We start from the raw sequence: 19,819 nt of genomic DNA, 5'->3' as shown, positions 1-19,819 counted from the left end.
CCATCTCACTCTGGCACTTGTGTTTGCTAAATAGCACCTTAATAATAGCCCATCGATCAAATGCAGTTGGACAGCTAATATTTTCACAAAATATGTGGCATGAGATTCATAGTAACAAACAGCCAAGTTGGCTTGAATGATAAATCACATTGTGGCCAAATGTATTTTATATCTCCCAAGCCCATCATGTAATGTGCATTGAGCTTTCCATATTTAGTTTTGTAGTGAAAGATGTATCTCTGTCATCGAGTCGAGTCAGGCATTACTTATTTTAATGCATGCACTTTTCCGATGAGCTTCCAGAGTCAGATGTGTAAACATAGCAGGATTACATTTGTGGTGAAATGGTGCCAAATGTTAAAACTCTGTCCCTTGTTGCTGTTTTCTTACAGACAATGACTGCTGGGGATGTTGTCTGCACCAGAGTTTATCAGAGGGAATGAGGAAATTTCCTACAGTCTGTCACACAGTCCTCCTGTTTTGTGCCTCATGCATGGTTTACATTATCTCTCCCTTGTTTTCTTCAGTCAGATTTTGGTCAGATGTAGCTCGCACAGTTCACTGTGCAGAAGGCGTCAGTTTTCATCAGTGTATGTTGTAGGACCAATACTTGCTTCTGTAACACCAAAGCTAATCTTACTGAGTATGTTTCATGAAAAAATGTCCCACATTCCCTTTTTTAAAAGCTCCTTTGCAGTATCTCAACCCTTTTTCAAGATGTTAATAAACTGTTTTATATGAATTTACTGTTTAATGTTTAATTTCAACAACCTTTTTTGAATCTGCCTCCTCCCTTTCCCATGTCGACCATCTGGGTATCACTTTACATCATTGTCCGTCGTTCACATTCTCTAGATTATTCCACACCCTTTCCTCCCTCCATCTTTCCTTTGCAATTCATACTTTGTCTTCCGTGTGCTTTTTGTCTTTTACAATATGATGTCAATTAGTTCCAAAAAACCCCAGAAGACATGGTCAGGTCATATTTTCTAAACCATGCTTTGACAGACGTTTGGCCAAGACGAAGGGGAAACAGGGAGTGGAGAGGAAAATGAAAGAGGGAAAAAACGAAAGAGGGTGGTCATGAGAAAAGGATTTCATAGCGTCGGGAGAGGTTACACTTCATATGCTCTCCTTTCCAGATGTACCTACTTTCAGAATGAGCTCAATAAAAAATTCCCCCACCCCTTTGCTTTGGCTTTACACCCAGGTACAAAGTTTTTAGTGGCTTCCTCTGCTTACACTGTGCAGGAAGATTTGCAGCTCTTCTTACCGTGGTGAATTCAAACAGCCTTGAAATATGAAAGAAAGAGCATCGTAGCTGATGACAAGCATCCAAGGTCTCTGCAGCTTGATATGACTCTAATACTCAACTGTATGGATCAGGCTTCACTTGGTTGTAAAAAATGGACCTCTGGGGCTCTCTTCACTTCCTGTGGAGAGTGCTTCAACGGTTCACAGGCAGCAATGGTTTTTCCAGGTTTTTCAAACAGTTTGCAGACAAGCGTCTCTCTGAAGTGTGTCCCAGTTCATGCTCACTGTGCTGAGCAAGCAGAGGGAGGACTGGGCCTCCTTAAGGATGAATGTTCTCAATAAGCACTGTGGATAATTGTGTGTTTGTCTGAGCCACCGGCAGAGGAAGTACTCAAGTTCCAGTGACTTAATTAAAAGTGCAACTAGTTTTGACTGCACATTTTACTGAAAGTTTCTGTAAAACCACAATTCCTTTTAAGAATTTTATGAACTGCTGCTTTTATGCTAATATTTAGTGCAACAAAGAGAAAATCATCATTTTAAATTGAATGAAAGTAGAGTCTACAATCAGCAGTGAACACTTTATTTGGGTATTCATGCTAGTTAGCCTTTATTTCAAATCTATACCTAAATAGGAAGAATACAAAAATAAGGTCAATAGCAACGTAAGCTAGCATCTAAGTTAACTACCACCTGAGCCTACCAACTACCTCCTAACTCACTTAATGCAAATCACTTAATTTTAGCTAGCTAGCTAGCGTATCACAACGAATACAAAACTAAGTAGATAGTGACATTAGCTAGCAAATGAGTTTGCTTGTGTGTGTGTGTGTGTGTGTGTGTGTGTGTGTGTGTGTGTGTGTGTGTGTGTGTGTGTGTGTGTGTGTGTGTTGGCTAGCATAATTTTTTATGAGCTTATCATTAACCGCTTAATTCACTTGATACACAGCACTAAATGGCCAGCAAGCTATAAACAAAGAATAACACAATGAGGTAGACAATATCATTAGCGTGTGCATCAGTTAGCTAGCCTGATCTTTATGAGTCAATGAACTATCACTTAAATGGCTAAATGTGCAACACTTAATGGCGAGCTGGTTAATTTTTCCTCATGTTTATCTGCTTTTTACTACTTACTAGTGACTTGAAATATCCAGTCAGTATCTACAGAAAGCCTACCAAGCTTGAAAGAAAGAAAGAAAGAAAGAAAGAAAGAAAGAAAGAAAGAAAGAAAGAAAGAAAGAAAGAAAGAAAGAAGGAAATGTTGCAAACTGAAAAGCCACTGGTTTAATTCTGAGCATTGTCTGTTCTATGTAGGACAGTCCGGGGTTAAGTACTGTATGTAGGTTTATGTTATTTCCTACCACTGATCCTCAAACAGTGTACAAGAAAAGGAGAATGAAAAGATCATGTGGGACCAAGTATGCATGGCTTACACAACTTTGCTTATTATATTGGTGGGTCTGTTTCTGGCAGGCACAAACTCTGTTTTCAGTGGCCCCAGTGCAACTGGTGTTATTGTGTAAGCCCTCATGACAACCGCAGCACTCTAACTGCACTCTGGAGAAGAAGAAAAACTCTTTGCTATTTGCTCACTAAATAAATTGCCATTGCACATACTCATCCAATTACACATGAAGCCTGGTTTAGGTCTAAATGACCCCTTTGACTGATGGCAGTTAGCCTCGTAGAAGCAAGTCCAAACCAGCCGCACCCTGCTTTTTAGCTGGATCACTTTGCACACTCACAACATTTATGCCAGTTCATTCCTCAGGCGGTGACGTCAAGTAGAATTGCATTGCTCGATTGATTGAGGAATGCTGTGGTTTTAGAGCCTGCGGGCACCAGAGTCCAATATGTGAATCTGGGCAGTGCAGGCAAATCATGACAAGGAAATTGAAGGAAATGATGAGCCATGGTATCAGTTCAGAAACACATGCCTTGAGATGAAGGGGGAAAAAAGAATACAAAGAACAAAGTAACAGCTGTGAACAGGACCACCCCAACAGGCGTTGACATACTGCACTAGTGCAGCCAAGGCATGTGCAGAAGCGGCTCGCTGGTGGAACGGTGGGAAAGTTTTTTTTAATTGGGTTGAAACAATTCAAATTAACTCCAAATTGTTCAGGCCTTTGTTGTGGGACTGTCTCTTAGAAACAAAAACTATTCAAATAAGCTGTCGCAGTTTGTGGAAGTTTATTGTGAGGTCTAGAAACAGGTGGGGCCACAGTTGAGCCACTTTGTTATGAAGTGGTTTAAGATGATTCAAAGCATGATGACTTGAGGAAATGTGTAACTCTAACACAAGATATCACTCTGTGTAAAACAGTTTTATTAAAGAGCCGAAAGCATCTTATCATAAAAAATACTGTGAAGGGTGCCTGATTCTGTAAGACTAAGGAAAATAAAAATAGACATAAAGAATAATCTGTACCTCAAGAAACTGCTTCCATAAGAAAAATATATTTTCCAAATGCCTTTTATCAATTCCAACCAATTAACTATTAATTTGTGCACGAGTTGCTGCATTCATGCCTGTTCATGTTTGAGTCAGCACTTTCTTTGTATGACAATCTGCCCATAAAGTGAGAGGGGAATTTACAGTAAGAGTATGAACGGGGCTGTATGTGTGATGCATACATGCGTGACTGACGCTCTAACCTATGCTTTTTAATGAAATCATATGACTGGCTTCACCCATGTGACCCCATGTGACTTGTAGGAGAACAGGCTGAAAGGAGACCTGGGTGAATTGTACGAGGGCACAAAGCCCTGAAGGTGTAATCTCTCCCTGTGATGCTAAAGCTGTCTCCAAGTGGCCATGTGCGAGGAGAAACAAATGAGGAGAAACAACCACGCCACTACGTGAACTCAAGGGATCTCGAAAACTGCTGGAGGTAAAGCAAAAAATAAAATTATTAAAAAAAACAAAAAAAAAAACAAAACAAGGATTCAATTCAAAATTCATATTGAGGCCTGTTTCAAATACTTTACTTTTTGTGTTAAAGAAAAATGTTTTCTTTTGTACTTCCTGAGATCCTTACCTGAGGCTCAAATCACACATTCCTCCTGAACATCACAGTCAGCCGAGAGCAGAGAAGTGGAGGGGGGTTATTCCTTTACAGCACAAGAGTGACATCTACTGGAATAGGAGGAGAGAGGAATATATGTTTAAAATCTGTCTGTCTGCACTTTCAAAAGTCCAGAAACTGTTTTCATGAGTTACTCAAACCACACTTATCAAGCCTGGAACTCGATCTGTGTGGGGTCAAGATTTGAACCCAGATCATGTATAGTGTACGGTGTCTGTTGTTATGTTAAATCAGAGGCATCCTATCTGTGGTGGCAGCTCAAACGTGTGCTCCAGGTTTTGATGGAATATTGCCACACCATTCAGGCAGCCCCGCTAGGCTAAGTAGAAATGTAAAGTCAACAAGAGGATGGCGTGTGGGGCTCTCTATGAGGACAATGTTCCCATTACGTGCAGGGTAACTGCCTTTAAGAGATGTTTAATATGTGTGTGTGTGTGTGTGTGTGTGTGTGTGTGTGTGTGTGTGTGTGTGTGTGTGTGTGTGTGTGTGTGTGTGTGTGTGTGTGTGTGTGTGCGTGCGTGCATGCGTGTTTTGTTTGTCTTTTTAAAAGGCGTGACACAGTTTGTTGAGAAAATATGGGTGTATTTCCAAACATGCTGACTCTACACTCAAGCTTTAAAGCTGTGAACATTCATGGTAAGAAAGAAGCTATTCTAATTCAATACATACTCAGAAGATAAATCAAAATCTGTATGTAACACTACTGCCATTGCCATTAGTTGCTTTTGGAAATAACATTTAACACTAAGCCTTTTATTTTTGAAAAATACAAGGCGTAGCAGTGCTTCCCATGAGCACTATCACCCGCTGTTCTGAGGACATGACTAAGGTGTATTTGTTGTAGAAAGAAATTAATGGAGTCCAGTTGTCTTTGTAACACTACTTTTCTTTGCTCAAGATGATTTTTTGCAGGATGCAAAGAGACAAGGATATTTATTTATCTATAGCTACAAAGCACCAAGGTTTGACGACAAGTAAACTTTACAAACTTACTGTAGGTTAGTACCAGGCGATCTGTTTAGTGTAACTCACAGCTTGGTGTTGTAAGATGTAGCCGTAACTTGTAATGTGATTTACCAACTAAAACCTCACCAAGCAGAGCAAACACAACCTCGCTCTGAAATTCTATTGACAGGCTCTCAAATATAAACAGAAAAAGTTGTTTAATGCATATCATTACAAATAGCTAGCTGTGTTCCCTCATTCTTCCGTTTAGCATTCTTTTGCTCTTCTGTCCCTTTTTTCTGATAGATCTGGTGTCCCATCACTACAGAATGAATCCAAGCAACCATTTTCTTCAAGAAAAAGAATTTAATGTCATGTGGACTTTTGATCTAGTCTGTAAATGGATTGGTCGGGTCGTTCACGGTTTCTCAAGGAAGCATTTAGAATTAACCGATGTTGAAAAAGATTTACCTCTTTTTAAATCATAGATTATGAATAGACAAATATAGAAAAGTGGGACTATTTTATGATCATTTATAAAATCCTGGTAGTGCCTTTAACAACATACTGTAAAGATTGACAGGACTGTCGGCCACGCCCCCCCGTTCTCCCCAGATTCCCACGTGCTTCTGCCGCAGCAGCAGTCACATGACTGAATCTTCTGCTTGTTACTTCCTGTACCTTGGTTGTTTTTCCTGCGCGAGAATATAACGGATTCGTTTACTCCCCTGCGATCTAGCTTCTGTCCGGACCCTGCCTCTAAGGACTGGAGAAGAACACAACTATCAAGCTGGATGTATTGATTATTAATTAGTTATCAAAACTGCAGGGAGATGATCACCGGAGGGGCGGGTAGCTAGTTCACCGGATCAATATACTACACCGCCCGCCCGCTTGAATTAGAAAACAAACCAACGCAGCTCCTTTTATCTATGTGAGAACGTAAACGGCTGTTTTCTGTCCGCGTGTCAGCCGTGAACGTCACAGTAGCATAGCAGCAAGCGGTGGCTACATGACGTTAGCCCTCCTCTCCTAAACAAACAGTCATCGATATGTCAAAATACACGAGCTTTCCAGAGCCAATGGAAGACCACAACCCTTTTCAGGTGGGTGATGAGAATAAAAATAAAGCTGTCGTTAGCCTGTGTTGGCGTCATGGTCTGTTCAGTAGATGAAATTCACCGTTTGAGGCTGCGTTTAATAGCAGGCGTGTTGTTGCTCATGTGACGTTTGAGGGCCTCTCTGGTCTTGACCCACTTGTAGCTTCACAGAATGACAATAACCCAGTGCAAATTAAGATTAATTCAGCAAATCAAACATATTTCTGTGCAATTTAAGAAATTTACCATTTGTTTGTGTCTGCCAGGATCCCGCAGTGACTCAACACAGCAGCAACACAGGATATGCCACACTGGACCTTTACAACCCCTTTGATAATAACACCACCACGACTGGGGTGAGCAATAATACCTCATATCTGTGAGATAATAAAAGAGGAATAGTTGGTTATTTACCTCCCAGGTAACGAAACAGAAAGAAAAAGTGGCTCATAAGGGCGTGTTTTATTTCAGAGAAAACGTGTGCCCCTGAGGCAAGTATGAAGCATCCATTCCCTGTGTGAGGTGTATTTACTTCTCTAACAAGCCCAAGGTCCCATTGTTGCTTTGATGATTTAAACATGTATGGCAATATTCAAAATTATACTTAAGACCAATTAGCTTTATGGAGGGTTTCTATATTATTTTAACTTAAATGTTCTTATATATATATATATATATATATATATATATATATATATATATATATATATATATATATATATATATATATAGTTGACTGAGTTCTCTTCTCTGTTTTTTAGATTAATTTAAAATATTGATACTTTCAGGTGCTTTTATTTAACTTTAACTCACCTCCTTACCTTTTTATGTGTTTAGGATAGATTGAAAGATAGAAAGACTTAATTGTCTGCCCCAAAGGTGACAGAAATTCCTTTGTGACAGAGCTCAGAAGACATTTTCTATCTTATTACTATTTTAAGACTTAGCCTAATACACTGTTTTGATAAATATATTTTACAAGCGTGCTTTAGCATATCGTCAGAATTTTTTCTTTTACATATGCTGTGCCATTATCCTGTTTCATATATTTATATTGTATTTCTTTCAATCAGTCACATTAATTGAAGCACTTTGAACTGCATTTTATTTAAACAAAAGGTGTTATAGAAATAAAAGATGTTTGAAACATTGTGGATTGTAACCAAACATTAGTTAACTGTCACTTTTAATGTGCTTTATGTGCCATAATTCTAACTTTTCCTTGTAAATTTGGTGTCTCTTTTCAGAGACCTGTCTTGAAAGGCAAAATAATTATCATTGAATGAATTAAACTGGGTAAAGACAAGCTATATAATGAAGATTTTTGTTTTGATCATATTGGATTTTTTTTTGTCAGAATAGCTCTTAGTGTTTTACTTTGTAAGTCAGTCCTAAAGCCTGAAAACCAGACTGTTGTCATTCATTTTCTCTTGGTCGGTTTTAAGTACTTGAATTGGTTAGGTGTTACATTCTCTCATTCATTTACCCATAAAATCACCCATATGTTATGAAGTTTCATGATTAATCATTTCAAAGATGGGTGTATTGTTTTTCTTTAAACAGCTTCTTGACTTACACACTAATTGCCATAAAATCATGAACCCATCAGAAATGAGCTCATAGAGAGTAGAGTCTTTTTTTGTTGCTCTCAAAACATCTCTGGTCAAAGTTTTAGGAAGTGTCACTAGCTCTGTAGCTAAGACACAGCTCTGTCAACTTCCTGTCAGCTGATGAAATTAGCAAATGCAGCAGAAACAAGAGCTTAACTGTCGTTCTTCTTCGTTACGAGTCATCGTTCATGAACAGAGCCCTAATGCTCACTCTTTTTATTTTAAGTGTCTGATATTGATTTTGTCTTTTTTCTTTTGAGTCGGGGAAGTTTTTATCTGATGTGCGAAATATGTTCCAGCCTCCGCCACCGTATGAAGCCACGTCTCCTTCTGCCCCAGCTGCACCTGCACAGACCCCACCCAGCAGGACAACACCCACCGAGCCCCGCAACTATGGCTCCTACACTAACCAGGTAACTCCCCAACCAACTGTAAAGACACAAGCTGCTGCTCTTGTCTTTTTATGCTTGGGCTGGTCTTTTCATCATCAAGATCATGCACAAAAAATTGATTTTACTCTCCCCATTAATGGCTCTTTGACATAAAACTGTGTCACAGAAAGTGCTTTTATGGATATCAGAATCAATAAACCCTGTTAGTTTCACTTGTGCAAGCTGGTGTCCTCAAAAACAAATCCCAGACTGTCAACAAGAGAGCACTCTAATGATTTATTTATGTGTAATAGTTTTGAACAGTGGCTCAGTTACGGGCAGAACTTCACCATAGCCCTAAATTCTGATCTTTGGTTTGATTTGATACAGGCTAGTGTTCATTTTTCCTATTAAAACATCACTGAAATAACACTCCTGATATACATAAACTCACATGAAAGCCTTTTTCCTCTTTGAACTTCCTCTAACAGCAGCTCCTTTACATAATCTCATTCATTATTAAAGATCCACACTCAACCTCTCTTTGAATCTTGACAGCAGTTCTGATGCATCATTTACCTTGTGTCTCGCTGTGTTAAGACCGCAGTGAATGCAACCACGGCGGAGCTCCTGAAGAAGCAAGAAGAGCTTGAGAAGAAGGCCCGAGAGCTGGAGAGGAGAGAAAGGGAGTTGGAGTCACACAGCCTTGGACCTGGAGCCTGTAAGAAGTGGGGAGGGGAGGAAAGATGGTTGTAGATGATAAAAAGTCGGTGTTCTTAATATTTTTTCCCCACCTCTCTCTACATTAGCTCGTCAGAATAACTGGCCCCCGCTGCCAGCGTTCTGCCCTGTGGGCCCCTGCTTCTATCAGGACATAAACGTGGAGATCACGCAGCGCTTCCAGCGTATCGTCACCACCATGTACTACTTCTGGATGTGTGAGTTCCTGGAACTGTTGTTGAGTTTTGTGGTGGGAATTCTCTGCATCACTGAAGCAAAACCACTGTCATGTAACATAATTAGGTGTTAAAAGCTTGCTAGTGTGTAAGTGGAAGAATCACTGTTATTGGTGTGTGTGAGACTGGATTGGAGGTATACTGACCCTAAAGTCTACACCTGTTTAATTTCAGCTTTGTGAGTTAAAAGCAGTGCTATTGTATTTGAGTTAGAGTGGGTATGTTTGTACAAAGGCTCTGACACCTCAATGCAAGGTGAAGGACTTCACCAAGAGCAAACTAGAGCCATAATATGTAAGTTGTAACCAGCACAGACATGAAATGCTTTCATCAGGATAAAAATAATCAAAAGGATCTTTCATATTCACAGGGACTAAAAAAATCAGGCTGTAAACATTAAATTGAGAAAAATAAGATAATGAAGGACCACCAAAGAAGATGGGAGGTTTTCTTACACTGAAGCATTTTTGTGGTCTGCTGAGCAGCTATTTATGTAAACTGCTCCTTTTTTATGAGATATTAATCCATGATAAGTTCCTGTCTGATCCCACCACTTTGATGAAGGTCAGCTGTGGGCATGACTTCAAACGGAGTGGAAGTGCAGATGGAGTGGTTTAAGAAAGGTCCATGTCAACAATGCAGACTGGATAGAAGTTAAAAGAGGATTAAAATAGTCTAATTTTGGCTTATGTTTATGTTCACAAATGGACCATTTGGTAATGATTTAGAGAGGGATGCAGAATGAAGAAGAGAAAGAAAACCTGCAAGTGAAGGGGAAATTGAGCACATTGGAGACAGATTGAAAAGATACTAATGAAGTTCCTTTTAACTTTTTTATCACCAAATTACTGATTTAATGAAAGTGAAGGCTCAAACTGCAGTACCATTCACTTTCATTTTTAACCTTTTTTTTTTTTACATATTGTATCTTTTCTATTCTTATTTCATGTCCAGTCTGCACCTGCACACTTCTCTTCAACCTGGTTTCCTCCTTGGCCATGTTCTGCGTGGACTCCACCAACGGTGTAGGCCTGGGCCTCGCTATCCTCTGGGCCCTCCTCTTCACCCCCTGCTCCTTTGTGTGTTGGTACAGACCTGTGTACAAAGCCTTCAGGTGAGTGGCAGAAAATTCACAGAGAAAGGAAAGAGTCTGGAAAAATGGTGGTAGATTTTTTAAGTGGCATATGATAAATTGATGTTGTTGTTTATTTTTTTAACCTTGTAATGTTGGGGGCCGGGGACTGTAGAAAAAACAGGAACTAAATGTCTTGGATTGGAAATGAAGTTAAGCTAAGAACAATAGCACAAGAGGAAAGTAAAGGGAAGCTTCACAAGAACAAGACCATGAAATTTTACCAACTTTGTCATGTCCACTGCAAGGTCTTGGTTTTAAAGATCCCAACCTGCTATCCAAAATAAACTGCTGTAACCATCTGTTTGTTAAGAGGATGGTTCCAAATGATCTTGAAAAAGTTGAAATCCGTTAATTTAAAGTGGGTTATGGAGATTTGGCTCACTGAGCAGCTTTACACTTATGGGATGGTACTTCAGTTCCTATCCTGTTTTATTTTAACGAGGAACTTTTTGTGTCTTTCAGTGGCAGATGTGTAAATTGTGACATAGGGCATAAAGTGTCTTGAGATAACGTTTGTCATGATATGGTGCTATGTAAACAAAGATTGATTGATTGACTGATAAATGAAAGAAGAAGATGAACTGTTGTTTTACTCATTGTTGACATTTTCTCTCTTCTTTTAGGAGTGACAGCTCCTTCAACTTCTTTGTCTTCTTCTTTGTTTTCTTTGCCCAAGTGGTGACCTACGTCATCATGACTATCGGCATCCCTGGATGGGGTTTCAGGTACGACTTAGAAACCTTGGACCCTAACAGACCCTAAAAGATCCAGATTTCTTTTTGTCTTTTTTTTAATGTTTCAAATCCCTTTCTCTCTCCTCCCGTCAGTGGATGGATTGTGAGCCTGGCTGCTCTTAAGACCAGTGTCCCCGTTGGTGCCATCATGATGATGAATGCTGTTCTCTTCACTGCCCAGACTGCCATTGGAGTTTTCATGCTAAAGAAGGTGAAAGCAAAGTCAATTTGTCCACATACAGTAAAAACTCACAACTCACATTTTTAGGAACAAAATAACAGGATACTTAACATGAAGTACAAAAGTAGATAAAGTGTGAATGAGTTGGATCAGTCATTTTGCATGGATTTTGGCGCCCTCTGCTGGTGAAGTATGGAAGTCTCATTTACTTTCTGGTCATTTAGAATTGGTAAGACTTAGAAGTCTGGATGTGGATCAGTTTGATTCGGCTTAAAGTGAAAGGGTACTGAAAATTTTACATCAAAACAGTGTTGTTTTTAAAATATGAAATTCCTTTTAGTATTTTTTCTGAACAACCAGGCTATGGAGTACACTTATTTTTGAGGGTTTTATGTTTTTTGTACAAACAGCAGGAGCCAAACACTCCATTATGATGAGCACTGTGCTTTTGATTGTTTTCTATACGGCTACTAATGAACAAAAGATAATGATAACTAAGAGATAATGTAGCGTGATCCAGGAGGTCTTGTTTCCTGAAGTTAGTCAAAGGATGCCAGGAGAGTCAAGACTGTTAAGCTGCACTTGCACTTTCCACGAATGCTGGATACTCAGGTGGTCCATCTGCCATTAAGCAGTCTGTAGATAACAAACAGCCTGAAGAATAGAGATGATATCAGTTTCTGCGTATCCTTTTCACTATCACAATGTGCCTGATATGATGAAGAACTGCTGTGAGTATCAGGTGTCAGCTCCCGCTGCTCTTCCTCTCTTTAGGTCCACAGTCTGTACAGGCAGACCGACGCCAGTTTCCAGAAGGCCCAGGCTGAGTTCGCTACCGGAGTCATGTCCAATCAGGCCGTGCGCCAGGCCGCTGCATCTGCTGCCACTACTGCCGCCACTTCTGCCGCTCAGGGGGCCTTTACTGCTCCTCGATAGAGAGGAAGGAGAGGAAAGGAGGAGGAGGAGGGCCCTCTCTGTTGGATAGAGGATCAGTCTGGTATCTATTTCCCCCACAGGTGATTAGCATTAAATGGTGGAGAGGGCTTTATAGTTACCCCTGAACAGATGAGCTTCAGGGCACATGCATGAGACAGAGGTGGGGTTGTCTATTTCTAAAGGTGTACAGGACAAGTCAGCTACATCGCGAAACTATAAGTGAAAAAAACTGAGAGATGAAGGTGAAAACATAAGGATGCTGAAGCTGTGTATAATTTTGTGCAGTTTGTGCCAGTGAATGCAGGGAAAACACTTCTCTTTTTTGTATGAAAATAAAAGCTGTGTGCCAAGTGAGGGGCAGTTCTGATTGGATGCTCTCCATTTAAAACTAACTCGGTTGTACATTGTGTTAATGAGAAGCCTTGTTTGAGTCCAGAGCTGAGCACTGAAATGCCGCAACACTAACATCTTATCCCTACCTGAGCTGCTTCGCTTTGGCTCTTTTTCACTGTTGCTTAATGTAAAAACTAACTAGTTGTTTTTGTTATTATAATAAGTATTATCATTGTTGTTATTTCTTATGAGAATGCCATTTTGCATTATTGCCAAAACTCCTCATACTGTAAAGACTATGAACACATATTCAGGTTTTGACGTATCCATCACTGTTCTGTTGGTGTTGCTTGTGGTTCTTATGATTATTACAGGTCACTGTCTTGGTTTTAATAAAAATATATTGTCATGCCAACAGCCTACCATGGTTATTAATGCTTTATTTTACTGAAAACATAAACCTTTGGCTAAATTTGTTGCCTTTATTTGAACAAATAAAGTACATAGTCTTGTCACAAGGCTATCCCGCAATACAGCTAAATTGCTAAGTTACCTAAGTTATTTTTCAGATCCTTACTTTTTTATTTTTTCTTTCTTTACTGGATGTCTTTATCCTTTGACGACGCCTAACCTACCGGAAAGTAACGCATTTTGTTGTTATCAGCTGTTACTTTTTAAAGTTTTGGTGTTTTTTTAACAGCCTATTTTTCAGCAGTGACCGAATGAAGTCTTCCTTTGAATCCACAGGTAAATCTATTTTTCATCATTTTATTATAAAGTAGCCACTTTGAATAACTGAAATGACTTTGTTTAAAAAATGACATTGTAAAGACTGTGTTTCCTGCCTAAAAGATTTAAATACGCCAGGTTTCCTTCATGTGGGATTCCTGTGACCCACAGAAAGGCCGTGTGAGACTTTTATGGGCTGCCGCTGATACGTCACTTTCTGAGCTGCACCGTGAAGATGGCGGAGGCTGCGGACGCACCACAACACCGGTTTTTCTGTCACTGCTGTAAATGTGAAACTAACCCCAAATTCCCGGTGAGTCACTTTATTCGGAAAGTGCTTTTACTCCACATGTGCTGTTCTGGGAATCATCCACCGCCACACACGGAGAGATTACGATACCAAAGAGCTGTCTTGCTTTTCTTTCAAGAAAAAAAAAAGTTAATAGTTTGATTTTTAAGTGTCGACACTTAAATTATAACTTCTAGGATCGCCACTGCACATATGTGACAGTCTGTTGTTGGGGATTTGTATGCGTAAAGCATGCGCCCAGATCTCACATTAGAGAAAGAGAGAGACAAATCTGGCGATTCACGTTGCCATATTTAGAAGCACCCCTGTGGGCGACTGTGTCCAGTTGTCTACTGTCAACTGCGTGAGGGAGACGTAAGAGGGGCTGGCCGGGTGTCACCACATGCGCCAGCGTAGCAGCAGCAGCACAAAAAGGGCTCTCTCAACTTTTGGATGGCAGAAATAGTTGTTTTAAAGTCTGTGTGATACGTCCCATTACTGATTTCATATCTCCACATGAGATGTTATTATGGCATTATAACACCCTGTTGTGATGGAGCCGAGCGCACGTGTGTTTGCATGTGCGCAATAGAGTGAGTTTGTGTGAGTGACAGACAGATTGGAGAATGTGCTCCATAAAAACAAATCCATGTGGACACTCATATGAAGGTTACATTTGGTTGCTAGTTTACATAGTCCTTATTACAGGTGTGCTTCTGATTTTTAATAAAAACAAAAACAAAACAAAACAAATAATTAAGATAAAGTTGAGATGATGTGTGTTGATAGCTACTTAATGTGGGCAAAATTTCACACTGTGAAAGTAGCCTTTTGATGAGACTGCAGGCTGCTCTGAACAACTTGCTCAAAGTCACACAAAAAAGAAAACACAAGAGAAATACAGCTGTTTTTTAAAGTCTTAACATTTGCAATACTTTGCCACAGTAAATTGTTCTCTGCATAGCTTTTATCTCCGTTGTTATCAGTCTTTGCACATTTAGCACTTGTATTTTGGTGCACATATTTCTAGTAGCTAAATTCTGACAAACATATTTTTATAGTTACACTCATTATGTTATCCTTTACAGGTCCTTAATGCCATATTGTTTGCACTATACTCTGCCTGTTAGATTCTGTAGTTTGTTAATTTTGCCATTGTGGAATGAATAAATACATTAAGTCTTATCTTGTTGCATGGCAACAGTGAAGGAGACTTCAAGAATGCTGGTTTCTGAAATGTTCTTAAAGAGACAGTCAGTGAAAGGACATAGTTCAGACATTGGCTGAAATTAGACTAATCTGGGATATGTAAATCAGTATTTAAATTGTAAATCATGTAACGCACTTTAACGCAATAAAACAGAAATTTTGCTGTTTGTTTTTTAGGTCAAAGCTACTTTTAATTTCTACTACTAATAGAAATTAAAATATTTACTCAGCATTTAACTATAATTTAGTGTGCTTTTAATTTGGTGGCAGTAAACAAAGGTGTCCTGTTGGAATGGTTCAATTATGATATACAGTCATACTTTCTTGTCAAGGATTGCATCTAACTTTTTTTTTTCATTCTCTAACAGGATTTAGTCTGTCCCAGATGTGACTCTGGCTTCATTGAGGAGGTAGCAGAAGACTCCAGGTAGACAGCAGTGTTGGTGTTTTTGCATTTTTTTGCACATTCATAAATATTCAGATGAATTATTATACTGAGAGGGTAATTTGAAGAAGTTCCAGGTTTTTTCACTGATTTTTGTAATTTGCTATCTAGTCTCCTGCAGGGCAGCACGGCAGCCTCCAGTGATGATTCAAACTCATTGATCTCAGAAGTATGTCCTTGAAAACTGCTGCTGTATCAGAAACTCTCCTCTTTCTCAGACGTTCGGTTTGACGTTTCTTTCTCTGGTCTCTCTCCAAAGTTATGGCAGCTGCTGTTTATGGAGCGCTCAGATCTGCTGTCACACCCGCCCTCCTCAGAGTCGGATCCAGACGACGGCGAGCAGATGTCTGCAGGTCAGAGCTGTCCGTCTCCGACAACGCCTGGTGCTGCTGAGGCCGGAGGACCAGAGTACTTCTCTTTGCCAGAGCAGGAGAGGTCGCCCAGGCCTGAACAGTGGCCTGCAGGGTGTGTGGACACGGTACACAAAAAACACCAGCAGTGTGTGCTGGACTCAGAGTGGAAATTATCTTTTAGGAAGACAGTTATTCAGACAACTTGAAATTGTTCTTGATGGGATTCTCCCTTCTCTGCATCGGTGTTGCTCTAATGGTATGCTGTTGTTCTTTACTAAGTAGAGCAACATGAAACATTGATTCACTGACTGTCTTCATATAAAACACTGATGCAAGACTTGATTTTAACAAGCTAAATATTTAGATATAACATCACATTAATTCAGATGACTGCTTTCTTTTCTTTTCTCCTGTGTTCAAAGGATTGTGCAGCAGTTCTTGTCCGGCCTCTTCGCTAACAATGGAAACCCAAGTGCTACACCTGCAACGCTGTAAACGCCTTTTGACTTCTTTGATTTGCATCATCAACTTTTAACTTTATATAATGCAGGATGCTAAGATCTAACACTCGTTCCCGCTCTCTCTGCTGCTCTTTCTGTTTTCCTCTCAGATCCAGCATGCTGCAATTGTATGGAAACCCTGGAGACTATGCATGGGGTCAGGGAGGTCTGGACACTGTCATCACAGAGGTCAGTGATGGTGATTTGTAAGCAAACCGGCCTCAGTCTGAGTTTGATCGTTGTTTTTTTTGTCTTCTTTTTTCTTTCTGTCAGTAGTACCTTATAATAACTTTACATGTCCTATCCTCATCTGCACTGCCACATCTGTCCTCAGTTGTTAGGACAGTTGGAGAGCTCAGGCCCACCCCCTGCAGAGAAGGACATGATCTCATCCCTCCCGACATTTCGCATTTCTCAAGAAGAGACAGGTAATGATTGTGGCATCAAGTACATTTATCACATTAGTTTAACGGTTCAGGCTCATGGTATAGTGATCCCATCATGTCTTCACTACTATCCCCTCTCCCTCAGAGAAGACTCCTCTCTGTTTTTACCTCTCTTTCCTTTCTTCCTTCTCTCATCTTTTCTACTTTTTCTTCCTTTCTTGACCAAAAAAGGCTCAAGATACTCAATTTAACTGATTGGTAGAAAATCAGACTACCTGGTATCTTAGTTGCCTTGAGCATCCTATGGCAGCAAAGAAATGTGGAAAACATGTCAAACATTTTCCGTTTGTGTGATTCCATATAATGTTATCCCTATGGCATTGTAAACAGTCAATTTTGGAAGGCATTTCACAACCCTTCACCCTGGAGATCACAGTCACAAGTTTTAGAGCCCTGAGTTGGGGATAAAAATCAAGTTTCTTTTTGGTTTCATTTTCCTACTTCTCCAAAGAGGTTCCTCTGTTCATTTTTTAAACTGGGTTAACTCCAATTGTCACTTGTACAGCAATTCTCTCCATTTCTCCTCCTTCCCTGTCCTCCTTTTCTCTTCCTAACTTTCCATTCCTCCTTCTCTTTTCTCCTTATTCCTTCCTGCCATAACTTTCCTTCCCACTCCTCACCCTCTTCTCCTTCTCTCTGATAAAGAGCTGTGTAATGACTAAGACAGTACAGGACAGGTATCATTATGGCCTATTAGAATAATTTTATTAAGAGAGTATAACATGACTTGTTAAACAGTTATAGACGTATTTTTAGCTTTTACTTTTCTGTATTTGTGTTTTAGACTGCAGACTGGAGTGTCCGGTGTGTAGGGAGGAGTATTCATTAGGAGAATCTGCCAGGAAACTACCCTGCCTGCATATCTTTCACTGTGAATGTATAGTGCCTTGGTTGGAGCTGGTAAGAACGATGTGCATAGGATTGGTCATGAATGTTTTCTGAGGATGCACTGACTGCTATGTGCTTTAACATAAGGATGAAAACGTTTCTTCTTTCTCTCATAGCATGATACCTGCCCTGTTTGCCGAAAAAGCCTTAATGGTGTTGACAACAGCCTCCCACCCTCGGCAGAGCCCCCAGACGTCTTCTCCATCCAGACAGAGCAACGGGAGCGGCAGGCGAACTGATAAACGGGTCAACAACTCTACCTCCTTCACTGTTTTCAAGAGACACAGAGACTTCTTTTGAATAAAACACATTACGTGGGGGGGTGCAGTGTCCCCATTATACATCCCTCTGAGGCAGATTCCTACATGACTGTCTTGGATGTCATGAACCAATCACCTCCCAGATGCCATTGGTGGAATACACTCAGTTATGAAGAAACACTTTCGTGCAGAGGTTCATGGTAACAGTTTCTTAATGCAGAATATTTTTACTTGCTCCATTGTTGGTTTCTCTCCATTGAAGCTGTTATTAAAGCCTAACCCTGTGATCCTCAACCTCTGCACCATCTTGATCTGAGGGAGACACTTTTTTAATCTATGGATTTTACTACTCTGTCAATATTCTATATTATTTCATCATTAAACATTTTGGAGTCTTCCTTCGCAATCAGTTTCCCCTGCCACATTTTTCTTCTTCTTTTTCTGAGCAGTCAGCCAAGCTCCTCTCAAACGCAACACAACAGTAAACCTACAGCATCCTGCAGATTACTGTACTGTTTTCTTCAGATGCTACCTCTTGAACCAAGAATGTTACGGTTTGCTTTCATCTTACTTAATGCCAAGTTCAAAGCATAAATTCTATGAGCTAAACGGTACTGTGCGTTGAACTGGAAACAGCTTGACATATAGAGTGTTACGCAAACAGCTAACACATATTGCTCAGAAAGGACTTGAAAGACTCGAAGAAGATGACCCAGAATGGTGTGTTACACAGGGTGCAGCAAGGCATATGTAAGGGCTCACAAGGAGATGAGAAACCGAGTGTATTGCAAAGAAATAAAAGTGGCTTTCAAGGACATGCACAAGTAATATCGGAGAATGCAAAAGTTTTGTGAGGAAATGAAAAGTTGTGTGAAGAATACACAAAAATCAGAAAAGTATTGACAAGGAACAGAAAAAAATCAAGGACGTATAGAAGTTCCCTTTAAAGGGGCCACAGCATTGTGCAGAAAACGCTAAAGTGTATGAAGAGGAAGCAAGAGTGTGTAATGGGAATGCAAAAGTGCTTAAAAGGAATCCAAAAATGTTAAGAGGGAAATTTAAAAAATTGCAAAGGAATGCAATAATAGGCCTTCAAATAGGATGTGACCCCACCCAATCAGGTTGCTTTTCTATTTCATTTCATCTACTGCTACAGTCAGACCTGATGATTACTACAGGACAAGGCAGCAAAGTAGCAGTGTTCAAAGGGTGGCCCAATTGTTGAAAAACACCTGCTACGGTGCGTGCTTGGGGGCCAAAAACACGCTTAAGTACCCTCTTGGGAGCCAAAACACATCATGCTTAAGTTCCCACTTGGGGGATAAAACCTTTTTTTCTTTTTGCCCCTGTCCTTCAAAAAGTTTGTGCTCGTCAGTGCCGCAAAGAGACTGTTTTGGACACAGTGACCATAGTTATTTAATTAACCCACATTTAAACAAAAGAAATTTCAATATTACCAACATAACAGTGAACTGATACTATCTGACTTACAGCTTACCAGCCAGGCTATATCTCAGTCCTCATCCTGTTCTTTGGAAGTAAATAAAATCAAACGAACCAAAACAATCAAATTCCTGAAGATTTTTTTTTCCAACATTCCGATACAAAAGAAGAAACGTGAGGGCAAACTTACTCATTTGAAATAGATAAAATACTCAAAATTGCTACATCCAAAGCGTATTATACATAAGACACAATTGGCAAAATTCATCATAGACAAAACTAGGACTGCTAGAGTAAGTATTCAACTGCAAATAGACCTTATCTTTTAGCAAACAGGATGATTTATTTATAAGGTAAAGAGCTCCCGTTGCCTGCCCCTGTCTGTACTGTTGCTATACAGTAACGTTATGTTGACGCTGGTCTCTATAGCAGTATCGTCGGTTTGACAGTTGACCGTTGCATTCCAGTGAACACACCCTCGACGTGCCTAAAACACCGCTTTCAAGGGCGACCGAAAATAGAAAAATAATGAAACACAGCCATTTTTCAGTGACTAGGGACCGCAACAACCGCGCACTACCGACATTAGCTCTCTGCTCCCCTCCTCTCC

The 19,819-nt window shown here is 40.0% G+C and overlaps 3 protein-coding genes and 1 long non-coding RNA gene across 4 annotated transcripts in view; 3 read left to right on the top strand and 1 right to left on the bottom strand.

The window, feature by feature from the left end:
- crabp2b (cellular retinoic acid binding protein 2, b) overlaps positions 1 to 701 on the top strand; it is a 3,935-nt gene extending 3,234 nt beyond the window's left edge. Inside the window, exon 4 of the mRNA XM_074686506.1 lies at positions 393 to 701. Coding sequence (XP_074542607.1) covers positions 393 to 443 — 51 coding nt within the window. The 3' untranslated portion in view covers positions 444 to 701. The remainder of the gene's footprint in view (positions 1 to 392) is intronic.
- The window catches only part of LOC141802777 (uncharacterized), a 7,498-nt gene extending 786 nt beyond the window's left edge, over positions 1 to 6,712 (bottom strand). Inside the window, exons 1-2 of the long non-coding RNA XR_012599533.1 lie at positions 6,638 to 6,712; positions 4,299 to 4,396 (exon numbers count right to left, since the gene is read on the bottom strand). This is a non-coding gene — a long non-coding RNA (uncharacterized LOC141802777). The remainder of the gene's footprint in view (positions 1 to 4,298; positions 4,397 to 6,637) is intronic.
- Positions 5,925 to 13,061, top strand: scamp3 (secretory carrier membrane protein 3). The gene is made up of 9 exons (XM_074686503.1): positions 5,925 to 6,397; positions 6,658 to 6,747; positions 8,301 to 8,414; positions 8,973 to 9,093; positions 9,182 to 9,310; positions 10,283 to 10,442; positions 11,087 to 11,188; positions 11,291 to 11,408; positions 12,153 to 13,061. The coding sequence occupies exons 1-9, from the start codon at positions 6,344 to 6,346 to the stop codon at positions 12,312 to 12,314; spliced, it is 1,050 nt and encodes a 349-aa protein (XP_074542604.1). The 5' UTR covers positions 5,925 to 6,343; the 3' UTR covers positions 12,315 to 13,061.
- A 247-nt stretch (positions 13,062 to 13,308) lies between these two features.
- On the top strand, positions 13,309 to 18,083 carry rnf115b (ring finger protein 115b). Its single transcript, XM_074687382.1, has 10 exons — positions 13,309 to 13,394; positions 13,548 to 13,689; positions 15,243 to 15,301; positions 15,431 to 15,488; positions 15,579 to 15,784; positions 16,095 to 16,163; positions 16,283 to 16,361; positions 16,507 to 16,600; positions 17,403 to 17,518; positions 17,623 to 18,083. The coding sequence occupies exons 2-10, from the start codon at positions 13,612 to 13,614 to the stop codon at positions 17,743 to 17,745; spliced, it is 882 nt and encodes a 293-aa protein (XP_074543483.1). The 5' UTR covers positions 13,309 to 13,394; positions 13,548 to 13,611; the 3' UTR covers positions 17,746 to 18,083.
- The last annotated feature ends 1,736 nt before the right edge of the window (positions 18,084 to 19,819 follow it).

The sequence above is a fragment of the Halichoeres trimaculatus genome, unplaced genomic scaffold, assembly GCF_033239565.1.
Source record: "Halichoeres trimaculatus isolate MK-OKI-2021-1 unplaced genomic scaffold, fHalTri1.1 fHalTri1_scaffold_14, whole genome shotgun sequence".
In the NCBI taxonomy this organism is placed as follows: domain Eukaryota; kingdom Metazoa; phylum Chordata; class Actinopteri; order Labriformes; family Labridae; genus Halichoeres; species Halichoeres trimaculatus.
This window is presented reverse-complemented; position numbering and strand designations above follow the sequence as displayed.

What these genes read in the sequence shown, in the direction of transcription:
- rnf115b (XM_074687382.1), top strand. Translation starts at nt 13,612, where the DNA reads ATGGCGGAGGCTGCGGACGCACCACAACACCGGTTTTTCTGTCACTGC. An exon ending in CCTGAACAGTGGCCTGCAGG is followed by an intron (nt 15,785 to 16,094) that starts GTGTGTGGACAC and finishes CTGTGTTCAAAG; the next exon opens with GATTGTGCAGCAGTTCTTGT. An exon ending in AGTGCTACACCTGCAACGCT is followed by an intron (nt 16,164 to 16,282) that starts GTAAACGCCTTT and finishes TTTTCCTCTCAG; the next exon opens with ATCCAGCATGCTGCAATTGT.
- scamp3 (XM_074686503.1), top strand. Translation starts at nt 6,344, where the DNA reads ATGTCAAAATACACGAGCTTTCCAGAGCCAATGGAAGACCACAACCCT. An exon ending in ATAACACCACCACGACTGGG is followed by an intron (nt 6,748 to 8,300) that starts GTGAGCAATAAT and finishes AATATGTTCCAG; the next exon opens with CCTCCGCCACCGTATGAAGC. An exon ending in ATCCCTGGATGGGGTTTCAG is followed by an intron (nt 11,189 to 11,290) that starts GTACGACTTAGA and finishes TCCTCCCGTCAG; the next exon opens with TGGATGGATTGTGAGCCTGG.